General features: G+C 42.7%; 1 protein-coding gene across 3 annotated transcripts in view; it reads right to left on the bottom strand.

The window, feature by feature from the left end:
• The window catches only part of LOC306824719 (uncharacterized protein), a 111,213-nt gene that overhangs the window by 6,930 nt on the left and 84,298 nt on the right, over nucleotides 1-19,985 (bottom strand). For all 3 annotated transcript variants that reach the window (XM_079344990.1, XM_079344991.1, XM_079344992.1), the window contains 5 exons: nucleotides 7,512-7,946; nucleotides 6,474-6,908; nucleotides 4,400-4,834; nucleotides 3,181-3,615; nucleotides 2,144-2,578 (listed from right to left, as the gene is read on the bottom strand). In XM_079344990.1, the coding sequence (XP_079201116.1) occupies nucleotides 2,144-2,578; nucleotides 3,181-3,615; nucleotides 4,400-4,834; nucleotides 6,474-6,908; nucleotides 7,512-7,946 (2,175 nt within the window). The remainder of the gene's footprint in view (nucleotides 1-2,143; nucleotides 2,579-3,180; nucleotides 3,616-4,399; nucleotides 4,835-6,473; nucleotides 6,909-7,511; nucleotides 7,947-19,985) is intronic.

The following is a 19,985-nucleotide window of genomic DNA, read 5'->3' as shown; positions in this document are numbered from 1 at the left end:
TACAACCCACCACCTCTGCTCTACAGCTGCTGATGCTCACCATATTACTGACAGGGTCCCAAATGAACTTTTGGATTCACTGGTCAAGGTGGTAGATAAATGAAAAATACAGGCCAAACACGTTTCAATGGCTGAAATAACAAATAGTGTTTTGTGTAGCCTACACATCTGTTACAGTAAATTTAATTGAGAAAGCATTATGTTCTGTTGAATCAATCACAGATCAGGAAATTGAGAAACTTTAAATACAGATTTGCTCCCCCCCCGCATTAACATTGCAGACTAAAAACTAAAATCCATCAGAGAATAATAAATTATTATTCCACTAAATAAGTTGTCTCTTGATTTTAGATTTGACAACATTAGACGTTTAATATAATCAGCCTGCTCATTATTAGAAGTGTGTGTATCTCTGTCTGCTCCTGCAGCGCGTGCATTCAGCGCACTCACAGACTGAGACTACAGAGACCATAGACATACAGTTTGTCTATGACAGAGACTGTGAGAGGACGTTGCTATCGTTATGTTAGCTGTAAACACGGAGAGAGTGAATGGAGAAAAGCCGATCGTTTCACCGGATCACGTGTTCCCGACTGGGTCGTATGGATCACGGATCAACTGTGTGCTGACTAAAAGTTGAAAGGGGCGCGCCGCGCTCGTGTGTGTATGTGTGTGCGTGTATGTGTGTGCGTTAGCGCTGAAGTGTCTGTGTGTAAGAGTCAGAGTGCAGCAGAGAGAGGAGCAGGTAGCTGCAGCTACATTAAACGTGTTTTATACTCAAAGCATAGTTTTGATGACGCAAAAAAAAAAAAAACTTAACGAGGCCTCGAGGCAACGAACATTCCTCGATGAATTTTTGTAATCGAGTTATTCAAGGAATCGTTTCAGCTCTAATCCACAGTTTTGCTTCCTACACTTTTGAATGATACCAATGAAGTATTAAGACACAAAGACATCAAGTCAATGAGAAAAGAAAACAGATCAAACAATGAATGTTCCTTCCATGCATGAGATTTAGTGCTTTCCATTTAAAGGAGCAAATATCTGTCCATTCTTTGTCTCTTATTACTAGTTTACTTTGTTTTCACCTGTTTCATTCTATATCTTTAAAAACTTCTAGGGGGCGCTGTGGTGCAGTGGCAGCACACGTGTCCCCATGCATCGAGGCTACAGTCCCCACACGGGTGGCCCGGGTTCACGTCCAGCCTGTGGCTCCTTTCCCGCATGTTGATCCCCACTCTTCCCCTGATTTCCACCTCTACCCATTTTCCTGCCTCTATAATAAAGGCAAAATGCCAAAAGCCAATAAAAACAAAACAGAAAAATCTTCAGTAAACAGTTGTTCAGCTAAGTGAGGACTTCTGGGAGTATGTTATACATGTCACCATCATGTAAGTAAGTAAGTAAGTAAAATTTATTTATATAGCACTTTTCACAGGCAGGGGCCACAAAGTGCTTCACAAACAGGGTTTAAATCATCACAAGCAACAAACAGACAGTACAGAGACCATAGCAGCCCTAAAAGAGACCAACCAAAGGCCTGGACAAATAAAAACGTCCCCAGTTGACTCTTGAAAGTGTCGGAGTCACATTGAACGAGTATCCAATAGGCCAACGTGGATTGACGTCTCGGAGGTAGTGTCCGTGTTGCGGAGCGGGACTGGACGAAGGCACATCCAGCGGTCACGTGAGCTCCAGCTGGTCCACGCTGGAAAAGCCGGCATAAACACGGAAGTAGGCGATGGCGATGAAAACCCCTGACCATGGCTCCAGCACTGTGAAGGGTCCAGGACAGTTGTTGAAGCGCGGGCAGGCGGCAGCGAGGACACGCTGGCGCACATATCGAGGAGAGGAATCCGGCGCAGGAACCGAGCGTGGTCCCGGCAGCCAAAGACGACGGAGCCCCCGGCAGCCGCAGCACACCCTCGCCTCACTTGGATACCGGACCGAGAGCCTCTTCTTCTGGATCTCCTGGATCTCCTGCGGGTCCTTCCCGGCACCCGATACAGCATCAAGCAGTCCTGTGAGTCGGGATCGACCCCAAAATGTGTTGTTGGATAATTCAACGTTACAGTGACAGGATTCAGATGGAGGAGCAAACCTTAACAGATGTACACTGTGGTGTGAAGAGTCATTCATTTACCTGAGCTGTGAGATATGAGGCAGACACTGAAGGAAGCTCCTCACTTCACTCTCTTCATATGGACAGTTCTTCAGCTCCACTGGAGTCTTCTCTGGTCGGAGTCTCAGCACTTCCAGGAGGATGGAGGTCTTTCTCTTTGAGAGGTCAATGAACCAGAGAGCAGGAGCTGACTGGAGAACTGACTGTAATGATGGAAGGACTCTCAAGCCTGTTTTAGTCTCATAGTCCTTCATGTGGGAGTACAGATCCAGAAGGAACTCACACTGATATAGTTTATAGTCCCTTCTCCCCACATCAACTAAGGGGAATGTTTTATATGAGCACAGTGATGATAACAGCTGCAGTGTGTTCTCTCCTGTCTGCTGATCTCTCTCTGCTGCTGCACAGAACAGACGTCCACAGAACTCAACTCCTCTTTCAGACCTGTAAGAGAAACTGAAATGAAAGTAGAAAACTTTGTTAAGTCAGCATCAGAAAGGAGACATGAATCACTGACAGAGTGGATCTACTCAAAGCTGACAAACACAAATGAGCAGAAAACACTTTGGTCATCTACACACAAATAATGATGCAATAAAGAAGATCAAATGTAGATGTTTCTAAACTTTGACTAAATGTAATTCTTGAAAACGTGTTGAGGACTCAGAAAGGTCAAAGACAGAGCTGTTTCTTAAGTCTGTCTAAATAATTCATCAATTATCTCCACAGACTGAACTAGAGGATCACAAGTGTTGACCTGTTTATTGTTTGATTAGTCTATTTCTGATTGTCTTTTTAATGAGCCATAGTACATTGTAATGACTCTTACAAATGATCAACATGTAGGTACATATACAACGTACACCATTCTTCTGACTTCTGTCACGTTAGATTACAGTGTAAACCTTTTCTCTGTTGACAGAGGCTACCCTCTATGGACTTGTTGTTTCTGTTCTGAGGCTCCTGAAGGGAGCCGTAATAAAACTATCTACATCCAGAGAGAAGGTGACAAAGAAAGAAAGTAACTCAAGCATGATCCAGAAGAGTCATTCATTTACCCGAGCTGTGAGATATGAGGCAGACACTGAAGGAAGCTCCTCACTTCACTCTCTTCATCTGGACAGTTCTTCAACTTCACTGGAGTCTTCTCTGGTCGGAGTCTCAGCACTTCCAGGAGGATGGAGGTGTTTATCTCCGACAGGTTTATGGACCAGACACCATAAGCTGACTCAAAAAGTTGACCCAGTTTTGGAATGACACCTAAACCTCCTCTGGTCTTGACGTGTTGATACAAATCAACATAAAAGTTATGCAAGTCTTTGTTAACAGAAAACAAAGAGACAAGCTGATACACTACATGCTGAAAGCTCTCTTCTTTGATGAGTGCTGCTTGCAGGCATAAATCCAGTAACAGCTTCTTCTTTTTTCTCTCTAGAGTCCCATGGCCTGGCTCCTGGTCCTCTAGTTCTGGATCTTGGTGGGTCATCCTGAAGCTTCATGATAAACAGATACAGACAAACAGATGTATGAATACACTGACATAGACTGTAAAAGTACTTTAATTACATCAGACCTGTGTCCACCGAGCATTTCTTCCTGAGCTCCAGTGTCTTTTTTTCCAATTGTTCCCAATTTATAGAGAGCGTCTGCAGCAGCAGTCACCGACTACGCTACGAATACGTCACCAAAGTTTAGTGGTGACGTAGTTTCCAGTTTAGTTTCTGAAAAGAGGAAAGAGCTCGGCGTGGCCTCACAGGAATGACTGTGCGTGTGCGCGTATGTGAGAGGGAGACGTCACTGAGTGAGGCAGAGGAATATGCTTCACAAACTAAAAAACTCTGCTCAAGTTAAAATATCACTCAATCACATTTAAGTGTGCAATTTTTGCTTCCTGCTGAAATGTAATTGCAAAAAACAGCTAAAACATCGCAACATGCAATGCAATTTTTTTTGAAAAGCTGCCGCGAAATCAGGAATTTTAGGCCACAACAATTCCCCAAAGAGTCAGCGAAATCCTGGAGGGACTGATTTATGTGCAGTGACTCCAAAAGATATGATTTCCACCTCTATAATAAAGGCAAAATGCCAAAAGCAAATAAAAACAAAACAGAAACATCTTCAGTAAACAGTTGTTCAGCTAAATGAGGATTTCTGGGAGTATGTTATACATGTCACCATCATGTGCTGTTGGATAATTCAACGTTACAGTGACAGGATTCAGATGGAGGAGCAAACCTTAACAGATGTACACTGTGGTGTGAAGAGTCATTCATTTACCTGAGCTGTGAGATATGAGGCAGACACTGAAGGAAGCTCCTCACTTCACTCTCTTCATATGGACAGTCCTTCAGCTCCACTGGAGTCTTCTCTGGTCGGAGTCTCAGCACTTCCAGGAGGATGGAGGTCTTTCTCTTTGAGAGGTCAATGAACCAGAGAGCAGGAGCTGACTGGAGAACTGACTGTAATGATGGAAGGACTCTCAAGCCTGTTTTAGTCTCACAGTCCTTCATGTGGGAGTACAGATCCAGAAGGAACTCACACTGATGTTCTTTATCATCCCATCCCTCCACATCAACTAAGGGGAATGTTTTATATGAGCACAGTGATGATAACAGCTGCAGTGTGTTCTCTCCTGTCTGCTGATCTCTCTCTGCTGCTGCACAGAACAGACGTCCACAGAACTCAACTCCTCTTTCAGACCTGACAGAGAAACTGAAATGAAAGTAGAAAACTTTGTTAAGTCAGCATCAGAAAGGAGACATGAATCACTGACAGAGTGGATCTACTCAAAGCTGACAAACACAAATGAGCAGAAAACACTTTGGTCATCTACACACAAATAATGATGCAATAAAGAAGATCAAATGTAGATGTTTCTAAACTTTGACTAAATGTAATTCTTGAAAACGTGTGGAGGACTCAGAAAGGTCAAAGACAGAGTTGTTTCTTAAAGTCTGTCTCAATAATTCATCAATTATCTCCACAGACTGAACTAGAGGATCACAAGTGTTGACCTGTTTATTGTTTGATTAGTCTATTTCTGATTGTCTTTTTAATGAGCCATAGTACATTGTAATGACTCTTACAAATGATCAACATGTAGGTACATATACAACGTACACCATTCTTCTGACTTCTGTCACGTTAGATTACAGTGTAAACCTTTTCTCTGTTGACAGAGGCTACCCTCTATGGACTTGTTGTTTCTGTTCTGAGGCTCCTGAAGGGAGCCGTAATAAAACTATCTACATCCAGAGAGAAGGTGACAAAGAAAGAAAGTAACTCAAGCATGATCCACAGTTTGGCTTCCTACACTTTTGAATGATACCAATGAAGTATTGAGACACAAAGACATCAAGTCAATGAGAAAAGAAAACAGATCAAACAATGAATGTTCCTTCCATGCATGAGATTTAGTGCTTTCTATTTAAAGGAGCAAATATCTGTCCATTCTTTGTCTCTTATTACTAGTTTACTTTGTTTTCACCTGTTTCATTCTGTATCTTTAAAAACATCAGTAAACAGTTGTTCAGCTAAATGAGGACTTCTGGGAGTATGTTATACATGTCACTGTAACCAGGTTAAAAATATATATTTATTTTTTATTTGAAACTTCACCAACTCCTTAAAAATATTGAAGACATTTTCATTTTGTCATGTTTGTTTTATGTATTTTGAGGTTCACTGTACCCAAACTGTTACAGCTGTACTGTCCCTTTAAGAGATTGTTGTGTGTGCGTATTACGAGTGACATGTGTTGTGCTTCTCTCAGTCCGCGCTACGCTCGCTGAGGGAAGGTAAGGATAGTTTGCTCTATTCACGGTTTAGCACTGTTTCTTTTTACAACAATATAAAATGCAGCAGTTGCAATTATGGTTCACTCGTTGCCTTTCTGAGCATGCAGAGCAAGTTGGGTTCCGAATATAAACTTTGTCATTGAGCTTTTAGAATTTATTAGCAGACACGTGTTGCTAAGTGCTACGGGGTTTCCCGTGTGTTCTGTTAACAGGGGACTGGAGACCTGTGTGAGAAAGAACCGCATGTCACAGAAATGTCTCTTTGATTTGTGCAGATGCTGCAGCCAGCTCAGTTCTTTTTAAATAAGAAGTCGTCAGCAAATTGTGGTCCGAGTCCTCCATCTTCCATCAACATCACAACAGAACACAACACAGATATCACGACCAGTAACGGATGTGCACCCAGAGAAGTTTAGAATTTCAGCAGGACAGAAACACACCCGTTACATCACCATCATGTGTTGTTGGATAATTCAACGTTACAGTGACAGGATTCAGATGGAGGAGCAAACCTTAACAGATGTACACTGTGGTGTGAAGAGTCATTCATTTACCTGAGCTGTGAGATATGAGGCAGACACTGAAGGAAGCTCCTCACTTCACTCTCTTCATATGGACAGTTCTTCAGCTCCACTGGAGTCTTCTCTGGTCGGAGTCTCAGCACTTCCAGGAGGATGGAGGTCTTTCTCTTTGAGAGGTCAATGAACCAGAGAGCAGGAGCTGACTGGAGAACTGACTGTAATGATGGAAGGACTCTCAAGCCTGTTTTAGTCTCACAGTCCTTCATGTGGGAGTACAGATCCAGAAGGAACTCACACCGATATTCTTTATAGTCCCATCCCTCCACATGAACTAAGGGGAATGTTTTATATGAGCACAGTGATGATAACAGCTGCAGTGTGTTCTCTCCTGTCTGCTGATCTCTCTCTGCTGCTGCACAGAACAGACGTCCACAGAACTCAACTCCTCTTTCAGACCAGACACAGAAACTGAAATGAAAGTAGAAAACTTTGTTAAGTCAGCATCAGAAAGGAGACATGAATCACTGACAGAGTGGATCTACTCAAAGCTGACAAACACAAATGAGCAGAAAACACTTTGGTCATCTACACACAAATAATGATGCAATAAAGAAGATCAAATGTAGATGTTTCTAAACTTTGACTAAATGTAATTCTTGAAAACGTGTTGAGGACTCAGAAAGGTCAAAGACAGAGTTGTTTCTTAAAGTCTGTCTAAATAATTCATCAATTATCTCCACAGACTGAACTAGAGGATCACAAGTGTTGACCTGTTTATTGTTTGATTAGTCTATTTCTGATTGTCTTTTTAATGAGCCATAGTACATTGTAATGACTCTTACAAATGATCCACACGTAGGTACATATACAACGTACACCATTCTTCTGACTTCTGTCACGTTAGATTACAGTGTAAACCTTTTCTCTGTTGACAGAGGCTACCCTCTATGGACTTGTTGTTTCTGTTCTGAGGCTCCTGAAGGGAGCCGTAATAAAACTATCTACATCCAGAGAGAAGGTGACAAAGAAAGAAAGTAACTCAAGCATGATCCAGAAGAGTCATTCATTTACCTGAGCTGTGAGATATGAGGCAGACACTGAAGGAAGCTCCTCACTTCACTCTCTTCATCTGGACAGTTCTCCAGCATCACTGGAGTCTTCACTGGTCGGAGTCTCAGCACTTCCAGGAGGATGGAGGTCTTTCTCTTTGAGAGGTCAAAGAACCAGAGAGCAGGAACTGACTCAAAAAGTTGACCCAGTTTTGGAATGACACCTAAACCTCCTCTGGTCTTGACGTGTTGATACAAATCAACATAAAAGTTATGCAAGTCTTTGTTAACAGAAAACAAAGAGACAAGCTGATACACTACACGGTGAAAGCTCTCTTCTTTGATGAGTGCTGCTTGCAGGCATAAATCTAGTAACAGCTTCTTCTTTTTTCTCTCTAGAGTCCCATGGCCTGGCTCCTGGTCCTCTCGTTCTGGATCTTGGTGGGTCATCCTGAAGCTTCATGATAAACAGATACAGACAAACAAATGTATGAATACACTGACATAGACTGTAAAAGTACTTTAATTACATCAGACCTGTGTCCACCGAGCATTTCTTCCTGAACTCCAGTGTCTTTTTTTCAATTGTTCCCAATATACAGAGAGCGTCTGCAGCAGCAGTCACCGACGACAGTAAAAGCTCAGCACCCGCCTTTATGTGCAGCGGCTTAAAAACAGAAAATATTTTACCTCCCTGGGAGCGCTGTTGGAGTTGCTAACGCTCTTTGTAAAATATATAATATTTAGTTTAGTCTCCTACAGATCGTGTTGTGTCCCCACTTCCTCCTCAGTCCGTGTCTGATTGAAGCTGTGATAGTGCAGCTGTCATAATTATTAAGGTCAGCATCCAGACATAGTGAGTGATCAAAGGTTAGGAAAGAAACAATCTCAAATATAAAACAGGCTAAAAAAGAAAAGCAGTGACGCACATACAGCGGCCGTTCTTAAGAGAGTTTTGTCACAGAGACAAGACGCAAGTGCAACGCTTTAATCCTCACAAGAGCTTCATCAAAGAGTTCCCGAGCGATCAGCAAATGCTTTTCTATCTGAAAAAACACAAGGTGGACACAGGGGCCTTAAGGAGGCTTCAGTCTTCAAGTCGTCTTTAAAAAAAAACTGATTTGGTTTTGCTTCTGTAAACAAATTCATCAATGAAAGGATTAAAAGGAAGAACAAGGTCTTCATTATGACACAGGCTCACTACATTTTGAGTTTGTTTATTTTATCATTTTCTTTGTAACACAAAAATGAATTTTATTATGAAGACAATTGTATGTATGATGGTTTAAAAAAAAGAAAAACGAAAGAAAGCTCCACACCTGAGTGACCTGCCGTCCAGCAAAGCCTCCAGGAGGGACCCACACAGATCTGGGCAGGCAGTAGATTCTCGATTGTCCCAGTGAAGGCAGACATTTATCTTCATGGGATAATTCTGTAGGACATACGCTGCAATTTCAAACAGCTGCTTTTTACCCTGAACTGGAAGGTGCAACTGATTTCCATCAAGGCCGAATAAGCTGAGGTCAATCTTCTTTCCTTCACTGAAAAGAACAATTTTCAACAGTTGTTTGGGCAGAGGGTCACAACTGTGAAAGAAAGAATCAGAGATCAGATCCTCACTATAAAGTAACAGAGAGGAAAACACAGTTTTTTATTCCTACAAACATTTCTACTCGATACGATCAGGGGCTCATTCTGTTATTCAATCTGCTTTATAAGACATGCTGTACACTGAGCATCAATATGACATGTTTAATACATACCACTGGACATTGTTAAGGCATCCATATAGATGTCTCATTCCTTCTTCTGATACACAAACATCTTCAAGGTCCAGCTGTATTTTCTCCTTTGACTGAGCGACCACGTAGGCCACAGCACAGCAAAGATAGGAATCCAAACTCTCATCGCTGAGGTCAAGTTGGTAATCCAGTGTTTCCAGAAAGCTGGTGCACGCGTCAGGACACTGAGACTCAAACAAGCATTGGCATAAGAACAGGATGCCCACATCAAGCCCAGTGGCCTCAGCAGGAGCCTCGTCATCCATACACTGGTCAGGTGAAAATGTGCTGATCATTTCCTTAAAGAACCAGTTAGATGTGTTTTTTAACTCCTGAGCTGGAATCAGATGCTCCATCAAACTTGGCCTCTTCTTAGTCAACAATCGACACATGAAAGGGAGCAAATGTTTCATGTGCTTCCTCTCCTCTGTGAGGCATTGCTGAAAAACCTCCCTAATCTGATCTGGATTCTTCAAGAGCCACACTGCTGCAAAAAACTCCTGCATTGTGTAATGCAGAAAAGCGTATATTGTTGTGGTCTCAGTTGGAGCCACTTTGATATTCAGTGGCTTCAGGAAGGAAAGGACACAGCTGTCTTCACAGTGCAGGTCGGTCAAGTTCACAGTTTTTTCTTCAGTTGCATGAAAAGCAGCCTCAGCCAAAGTCAGTAGATCCGCCCTCTTCTCCTTGATTAAGGTGTTGAGATTTTTAGGCTTTTTGTTGCTGCTTGTTTGAAGACAAAAACGAACAATGTTGATGTATATTTCAGTCATACTGCCTGGCTGTGGTGAGTCTTCTGGAGTCTCAGATAACAAACAGACAGACACCATCTGTGCATACATCGGGACATGACAAAGAGTTAACAACTCCAGGTTGCTGCAAACCTTTTGTTCCATGCCAGGAATCGCAGAGAAGTATTCTTTAATGGTCTGCTCACTGAAGCCTTTCACTTCCACTCTGTGAAAGTCTCCAGAAAAGAAGTCTTTCTCGTCATCTGGTCTGCAGGTTATGATGACCTTGGCATTCGGAAGGAGGTCCTTCTTTACAATTCTCTTCACCACTGAGGAAGAGAGATCTGTGATTCCATCAAAAACAACGGTCACTTTGTCAGAGTACTTCTTCATGTCCTGAAAGACTTCTTCTTTGTCTTCATCTGGTTCACTGTATGCGTTGAAAAGAAGTTCCTCCAGGCTCGTCCCATCTTTGACGAGTGATGTCTCCCTCATGTCAAAGTAAAACATGTAATCAAGCTCCCCGCTGTCTTTTTCTGTCCAGAGTTTTAACATTTCATGACTGAGTGCTGTCTTTCCAATTCCAGGCTTCCCAACAAGGACGATGTTTTTATATGTTTTCAGCAGATCACTGGGGGAGACTTCTGGTCTGTCCTCAGGGATGTATTTCCTGAGCTTTTTAGGGCGACTCAGTTTGCTCTTTTGCTTCTTAACTTTCTTTATTTTGGATGGAGAAAGTCTTGTTTGTGTGTCTAATACAAGTGGACTGTATGACAGATCGGGCATGTGGACTTCAAACTGATCTTTGTCTCGCCTCCAAAATTCCTTTGAACTTTTTTGTGCTTTTGACTTCAACTTTTCTTTGTATCTGTGGCACGATCTCAGGCCTGAAAAACATTAAACACGGTGAGTGAATAAATGTGTCATGCTTCAAAAGTCACAAATTTGTAGACAAATTTAGGTTCATTATCTTACATCATTTAAAATCAATCACAGTTCTGCTTCAAAATACCTTGGCAGTAGTTTAGATCCATTTCTGTGTCCTCCTTGAAAGGAAAGCAGCTGACTACGAGTTGCAGGTCAAACTCTTTAGTCCCATTCAATGCTTCAGTCGTTCTCTCAGGGAGAGAAGACATCCTCCCAGAGGTCCTCCGAAGCATTGTGTCAATAACCTTCAGGAGTTTTTCGCAGGCTGCTTCCCCCTTCTTAATGACTGAGTCCAGTATTGCTCTTGATTTTTGATAGTCATCTCTCTCTGCCTTTATTTTACTGACCTCTTCATCAACGAAAACTCCATGGTCGTTTAAATTCTCCACAATCACTGAGACCCCGAGATTCTTTAATTCTCTCACAAGGTGGCGTCTGTTTTCTCTGATTAGATCTAAAGCGGACTGTCTTGAACTCGCCATTTGTCCTCACTTCTCCTCACAGACCCTCCTTCACGATCTGTAGAACAAAGGAAGAGGTAAAATAAAATATACAATCCTCATGCATATTTATTCTTAAGACAATGTTTATAAAATAGTTTCTTCATCAGTTGCAGGCTTGTTATTGGTGTTGGGGTCCAGCCAGAATGACAAAGTTCAGGCTGTGTACGTTTGGAGAACTACAACAAAAGACTCTTTATCCCAGCATGCCTTGCAGGTACTCCCAGAATGCCTTGCCACACCTAACACATAGGTGTGAAGTCTGGGAGGTATAAAGCCGGCCATGCTTCATTGTTCTGCCTCTTTCAAACGTCGTCTGGCGACGTCCGAGGATACCCAACTCTGTTCCTGTTTCAACACGCTGCCCTTTGTTTAAAAGTTTTGGCGCGCAGCTGATCCAAAGGCCTTGAAGCACACCGACGTCCTAATTTCCGAGCCTAGATCATCCACTTGAACGCATCTCAGAAGGAGAGCGTTTTATTTTCTCCCGTATTAAAACGGTATTGAGAGAGACTGTAAGGATTACGTCTCGTTCCGTCCTTTAAAGAAAGGACACCCACGGAGATCACCTCGCTCGACGGAGGACACGACGGCCCTTTTCTCAACCCCTTTGGACGCACCGCCATCACCAAACAACTGCAGAAAGGCTGCTCCAGGACCTCTTTTCTTCTCATCAACCGTGGACAAAACGGTTCCAAGTGAGGCTTAGCTAGGTCTGGGCAGTTAGATATAGAGAGTGTGTTTAATAACTGAGTTATTATAGTGAAACGGTGATAATATTTGCTTGGTGTTTGACCACTGTGTCTTTGGTTTTACCAGAGTAAAATCTCTTTTGTTCTCTTTGTTTGACCACTGTGTCTTAGATTTTACCAGAGTAAAATCTCTTTTGTTCTCCTTATTTGTGTCGCTGTGTCCCGTGTGTTTATCTGTGAACTCCCGCGTCATAACCGAGTAATAGACTCACTATCAGAAAGACTAGTGTGAACGCCGTCTGATACAAACCCGGCCGCTGGTTTCTGTTAGCGAAGTAAGCTATGCTCTGAGTTGTGGTGAGCTCCAGTCCGAGATTGAGCTGTTGAGGTGCGTTGTTTTCGCTCGCTCTCTCGCCTTTACACACACACCTTTCGGTAGACGCACACACATAGATCTGTGGCTTTCCAGACGCTGCATAAACGTAGATCACGTTCTGTGTCCGCCATCACGTGACCACGCGTGGTCGCCACCATTTTGTCTGTCTCTGTCTGTCTGTCCCCCCCCCTTTCTCTCTCTCTCTCTCACTCACTCTCTCTCACACACACACACACACACACACACACACATGTGCCACGCTTGTTTGTTTTGTTTGTTACTTGTAGTTTGGCTTATGATGGTTATTTGTTTGATTGGGTTTCATTGATTTACTTGATGTTGCTTTGTTAAATAAATTCTATTATATTTTACAAAGTCGTTGTTTGTGATCACTGTGAATTTGCTTTGTGACTTAGGCTGGGTGAAAGGGCTTTGTGTTCGGATTTCAAACCTTCAATTAAATACAGATTATTAATTATTAATGATATTGGTATTTAATTAAATAATTTGAGACTGATATTGGTAATATTTTGATTGTTCCCTGTTTACAGGGTGGTGCCCCAAAGTTTATTAAACACAGTTTGATAACAATTATTGAGTTAGATTAATAATTAAGTAAACTTAATTATTAATTTATTTTGACAATCAAATTTTACGTCATAAACCCCAACATAACCGTTGGTCAGATATTCGCTCCTGAAAATCCCCAACATTGGTCTGTCCAATCATTCAGATCTAATGACTATAAGAAATGACGCCTGCCTATCTCCAACTATTCTTACTCCTCTCTCACCAAAGTGTCCTGTCCCAGCTTAAAGAAGACATCAAATGCACAGGAAGTTAAAATGATTGGCTGGACCACATCACACACAGACTGTTTATCAGACAGAGAGAAACTTACACAAAGGCCTCAAAATGTCAACTGAAGAAAAACTCCATCTGCTGTCTGGAGCCAGTGGAGGATGATTGTCCTGAGCACAAGAGAAACAAAAAAGAATTAATTAGGAACTGTACTAATAATTAATGGTAGTAAAGTGGGTGTTTATTATTTATCTTAATTATTCATTTAAAATGCTGTATATCAGACATATAAATCTTTCTTTTTAGTCTGACTATTCAGTGTTGTATCAGTAGAAAAAAACCAAAAAACAATTCATTTAAAGATTGTTACAGGTTAGACTCTTACAGGGTTTGTCATGAGTTTCCCAGTATCACAGTCTGCTCTGCTCCTCCCCTGCTCTGCTGCTCAGTCACAAACCTCATCAGTCTAACAGCTCTCACCTGCTCGTCATCTCCAATCAAGCCAGTATATATGCAGCTTCACTTCACTCACTCTTTGCCAGATTGTCTTAGCTCCCATGCCCGACTCTCCAGCACTTAGTCCCGGATTGCCTACCTGTTATCGACCCGACCTGCCTCCGACCATCGTCTCTTGTCTCAGCCCCGGTAAACCTACTAGCCTTCTGTTTATGACCACGAGTATTGCCTGCCTGTTTCCTGTTCCTTGTCTGCCTGTGGCTGGTTGGCATTTGGACTGTTCCTGCTCAACCAGAAAGACTCAACAGATCAGCTTCGCCTCTCCAGCTCACTTCTTCTGCTCTGTTGTCTACACATGTTAGCCTGCTAAATAAAGACTGTTTAAGAATGAAACACTGGTTCATTTGTGCTGCAATTGGGTTCACTCCATACCCGTTACACCCAGGAAGAGAAAAAAACACTTGGCCACATGAAGCCAGGCTATATGGCTGATCAATAACCAGTGCACTACAGGTGGAGGAACATTCATGCACTTATAGATCTGATGGGGGAATACTATATACTATAGTCATAAACAACTGTCACTTTATGAAAGACCTGAGATATTCAGTATAAATCCATCTGCATTCATTTAATCATTAATATTCTTTTTTTGTGAGTGACAATTAATAAAGAGGTGATTATTTTCATCTCTTTATTTCATTTTCGCCCCCTTCTTACTTCTTTTGACTTACCCACACCTGTCCTCTGTGTCCACATCTTCTAGTCTACGGTCCACAGAAATCCTAGAGTTTCTTATTTTCAGCGAGGTTTGAATCTGAGGGAGTAGAGAGCCTTCACAAATCCAACCGTAGGTCCGAACAACGAGCTTCTGATAGTTCAATCAGGAGAGACTTAATTAAGAATGAACAATTATTTATTACAATGAAATGTGCAACAATTGTAGAATGAAATGTGCAAAGTCTTTTGGGGGCTAGACTCCGTCATGACGACTTCATGAGCTCCGAGGGGTAGTGAGGCCGACGCGGGATAGGATGCCCCCCTGTGGAGTCTAGACACTGGTGGTGGTGAAAAGGATGGAGGCTGAGAAGAGGAGTGGGTTTCAGCCGGGGCCTGGACTCTGCTGAGCTGGAAGGAGGTGACTGGGGTGGAGGAGGGTTGCGGCGTATGCCTGCAGCTACAGGATGACTGGAAGAGAGAGAGTTTTTAAACTATTGACAGCAAGCCATTGATTGGTAGAGAAAGTTCGTGGCAGAGTCTGGTTGGTTAATTCCAGGATGATACATGCCCATGATCACCTGCTTGCCAGAGAGAGATACAGGTGGTAGTAGGGGGTGTGGTTTAAGAATGAATGAAGAGGTGAATGAATGAAAGAATAACACCAGTCTTCCTGTCTGAACTTACGCTGAGCTCCATTTCAATCAGGAGAGACTTAATTAAGAATGAACAATTATTTATTACAATGAAATGTGCAACAATTGTAGAATGAAATGTGCAAAGTCTTTTGGGGGCTAGACTCCGTCATGACGACTTCATGAGCTCCGAGGGGTAGTGAGGCCGACGCGGGATAGGATGCCCCCCAAAATAAAGTGAGAAAGACAAAGGTAGAATCATTATAGGTTTTACCTTATGGCTGCCTGGAGTCTGTGGGAAACATTGAGTTAGATGATGAACATTGATTAATTGTTAAATACGATCAGAGAGTATTCACCCTGTGTAGTTATTGTATGGTGACTTACCTGATCATGCGCCAGTCTAGGTTCTCACCTGACGTGGCTTTGCATGACCCTTTTAAGCTGCCCTATAGTCGTGTGGCACGCATGTTGGGCTCGCCGGCCGCAGACAAGTAGCCCGGCACGACTACTGTACCTGACCTATAGCCATCTGGCCCGGCGTGTATTGGATCTGACAGACCCGACACGTGGCCAGCATGACTGCTAATCTGCCCTGTAATCGTGTGACCTGCATGTAGGGTTCAGCGACCGCTGACATGTTGTCCGGCACGAAAACGAGGACTGACCAGCCGCCAACCGACCTGCGCATCTAGGTCCGTTTGACCGACACGTGGCCTAGAAGACTGCTAGCCGCCCTTAGTCATGTGGCCCGGCACGTAGGGTTCAGCGACCGCTGACGTGTGGCCCGGCATGACTCTTAAGCCTACCCTGTAGCCATCTGGCCCGGCGTATCCGGGGTCTGCCGAGACCCGATACGTGGCCAGCATGACTACTAAGCTGCCCTGTGGTCATGTGGCCCGGCATGTTTGGTTCGGGACCGCAGACATGTGGCCTGGCATGACTCTCTAATGGTCTGACATAGTAGCCATCTGGCCCGGCGTGTATTGGATCTGTTAGACCCGACACGTGGCCAGCATGACTGTGAGAAGAATGAAGACTGTAAATGTGACGCCCGTGATTTAGAAGGAAGTTAGACTTAACCTTATAAAACATCATGAAATACACCACCACCAGTTATATGTTTTCTTACCATTTGATAGCGCTTTAGTCATCTTTGGCTTACCGAACCGCCAGATATCTGGACGAATATAGGACTGGAAGTCAGGGGAAGATCATCATCCGAGTTGTCGAGGAGAAAAGAACACCTGGATTGACTGCTGATGTGGAGCCGACTATTCTAATGGAATTAGCTGAATAGCCATGAACTTAACTTAGTGCAATGTGATTCAATCAGCCAGCGCAAGCAAGCTAACCAGAGCTTCATGAGCGAGGCAGCATACTCAGAAATTCTTTTAGGTGCTACCATGGCAACATGCGTGGAAAAATAGCTTTAGATGTTAAAGTCATGAAGAAGTGATTATGAAACATTTGTAATCGTTAATGATGTAGAATAAAGAAATACAAGATGCATAAAAATAGGAGTCGAATCTTGATGCTCAGCAACCTGTGATGACAAGGTTGAGATGCTGCAAAAAGCAAACCATGTTAGCATCCTTGGTACACATGTAACTGCTGACGAAGTTTGCAGGTCCAGGAAGGTCTGAACGAATTGAAGACCAAGATATGGAATTTCAGTTTTATGATGGATGATTAGGATTGTATTGGACATGACTTATAGCAATGAATGACCGTCCTGCTGCCATGATGACCGAGTTCTCGTTGCTGTTGTGATTGAACGATTAGGATGCATTGTACAACTGAATAGTTGTAACCTGATTTATGACAAAACAGACGAGTTCATCAACAAGCGTTTACTTGGATTAATAACAGTTTACAAATCTGCAGTCCATGCTGAAGTTGAGACAGATTTGACTGAGACAGAATTTTCGTAATGTGCAGACCCACCGAGTCATCCGATTTGTGTTCTGATTAACCTAAATGTAAATGGCCTGTAGACAATCATGCCGATGCAGAGTGTAGTTCCCCCCAAAACCTAGAGGGATGCACTGAAATAAGATGAAGGTTTAGCATTGACTTTATGAGTAGACACAGCCCGCTGGAATTGATGTTAGAGAGACGCGATTGTAATGCGACCCGCTGAATGAGGTCAAATTACCATGACTAGTATGAAGGGGCTAAAGTACCTTTTGCTTAATAGTAAGTTAGTGATTTCTGATTTACTTCGGGATTACATATTCTTGCATGAGTTCATCGGTCTGCGGAAGTTGCTTCCGACCACGTGCCAAATAGTGTGCCTTAACTGGACAATCACCTACTGTTCGTACTTGCAACGCTTATAATTGTGATGCAGGTCGATTGAGCTGCTGGTTGGTATGTGTGGAGAAGCCAGAGCTGGGAGCCATGAGCAGAATCCTATATGGCTGGTTAGCCACACCTCATTGACTGACAATATAGTGAGAACTCCATGTGTGCTTTAATCTATGATTATCATCACCTAAATTAGGTTCAACACGCATGCTAAATCACTTATACTTTAGCAGTAGTAAACTACTCTGTGCGGACTCATTGCTGAATTAGAGAGAGCTCTCACAGGTTTATCTGCCAGCCGGACAACTGCCGGAGTGAAATGACATTCAATTATAACACAACTATTTTTTGAATTACCGCGATATCTGGCCATTACCTGGTTTAAAGACTGAATTAGAACATTTTTAGAGTGCATATAGCAGAGATCGAGTATATCCTGTGTACTTGTCTCTCTTAGTCTTGCTGTCCTCTAAGAGAGCGACGCCTGAGTCCTGCTAACTCTGACGATGACTGAGCTGTAATTACAGGATCTACATTTGGTTTACGAGGGCTGCCCAGCTGCTAGTCCCTTTGTGCATGAAGTTGTTAAACTGCAGATTTATAGACAGAAAAACACTACGCTCGCCATTAAATTTGAATGTCTTGAAACATTTAAGATTATGGTAATGTACAGAATTATGCAAAGTGGGGCTATAAGCCTACTCGGGTGCAACTGCTAGCCTGTTAATGTGACGATGCAGTTTGAGTTGTTTTGGATTCATGCTAATGCCCGATGGCGACATCTAGTGGATTAGAGTGACCATCCTTCTTCTGAACGAAGCACTAGAAAGTCTGTAGAGACTTCTTTGTCTGCATTTACATTTTATCTGCATTTACGTTTTGAAGTATTTCAGCATATCTCATTCAAGTCCATTCTAATTGATAGTGTTTGCATGAACTAGTCAAGCTGCGTCAAGTTTGACCCTCCTTTAGCAACATGTATTCGAATACATGTTCCGTAACTTGCAATCAGATTTAATTTGGGTGACAAACGAGGTAAATGATCATGCCAAGTATGGCTTGTTAGATCAAACATATTACTCATAATTGATTAAATATGAATTAATTCCAGACGTCATAATGCAAATCCTCACAAGTGTTTATGCCGCCCTAGTATGACTAAATCTGATGAACGTTGAAAAGACACAGCAATATGTTGAATATACCCAGGCATAAGTAAAATAAAAATAAAATGGACTACTAGCCTGTTCATGCTGGAAACATATTCTTGAATGACTGGCATCCGTGCTATAAATAAATTAATAACACCCTGAGTAAACGAAAAGTCTAACATCTGCGGACAAATCCCGTTGTGCAGTGATTAAAGGGGACTTTTAAAGAGCTTTTCTGACAGATCTGAGTTTAAATGGTTAAAGGAATAGAGCATGAAAATTGGTTCACGAGAATTACGCTTATTGTGTAACATATATGATTATTCCTACTGCTAAGATGCCATTAGTTCACTACTCCGACCGTTTATTTAAATAATTGAAAATCGTTTAAAACGAGAGAGGAATGCATTTGTAATTGATGCCACGAGCCCCGACGCACGTGAAGCTGAGCAATTAACTGATGAGCAGATTGATCAGCCGATCTAGCAGAATTTCATACATGACTTATTGGGCCGAGTGGCTGACTGACGTGATACTGTGTGAGACATTACATGAAAAGAAAGTAGTCTTTCTCAGCTGATGAGAAAAACGGAGGAATATGCGCTGTGGCTGCAGCTCGTTGCAACCGGGCATTCCTGAGTATGCAGGCTGATCACCTGCGCTGTCACACACGTGAATTGCGTAAGGAGCCGGGTCGTGATGAACCCATTAACGCATATAAACAGTTTTGATTAGTTAACCACGGTTTAAGGATTAACCCGACACTGTAATTATGTGTTTTCTCAAGTTATTGTGACACAAACAAGCTTAGTCGTGCCAACCATGATGCCCGCTTCTTTACGAAATAAAAGTTAACAAGGATGTGCCTGAGACCGCTGTAAAACATGATGATGTTTTTTCTCTGCCTTTGACACCAAGCTGCGGGGGCCAGCAGCTGCGTGGATTAATGCAGCATGAACATTATTCTTGAAGCAGGCTGTATTTTGAGTGAGAATGCCGTCACTGTGAAATGAAATATAAGCGACTGTGAGAGACATGATGCAGCTTTGAGGTAGTTACCGAACTTCACAGATTTTGGATGATCAGGTTGCTTCCTGCTCCTGCGTGTCCGTTCATTGCCCGTGAGGCTGAGGTCATTCGAGTGGAGATGACTTTCTCCTTTTTGAGTTGCATCTGATTTAGGCAGCGTCTCTCGCTGCCCGCAAATTCAGCATGAAGAGCGTATTGCGGCGTATGCCTGCAGCTACAGGATGACTGGAAGAGAGAGAGTTTTTAAACTATTGACAGCAAGCCATTGATTGGTAGAGAAAGTTCGTGGCAGAGTCTGGTTGGTTAATTCCAGGATGATACATGCCCATGATCACCTGCTTGCCAGAGAGAGATACAGGTGGTAGTAGGGGGTGTGGTTTAAGAATGAAT

The sequence above is a fragment of the Symphodus melops genome (assembly GCF_947650265.1).
Source record: "Symphodus melops genome assembly, chromosome: 5".
NCBI classification, from domain to species: Eukaryota; Metazoa; Chordata; class Actinopteri; order Labriformes; family Labridae; genus Symphodus; species Symphodus melops.
This window is presented reverse-complemented; position numbering and strand designations above follow the sequence as displayed.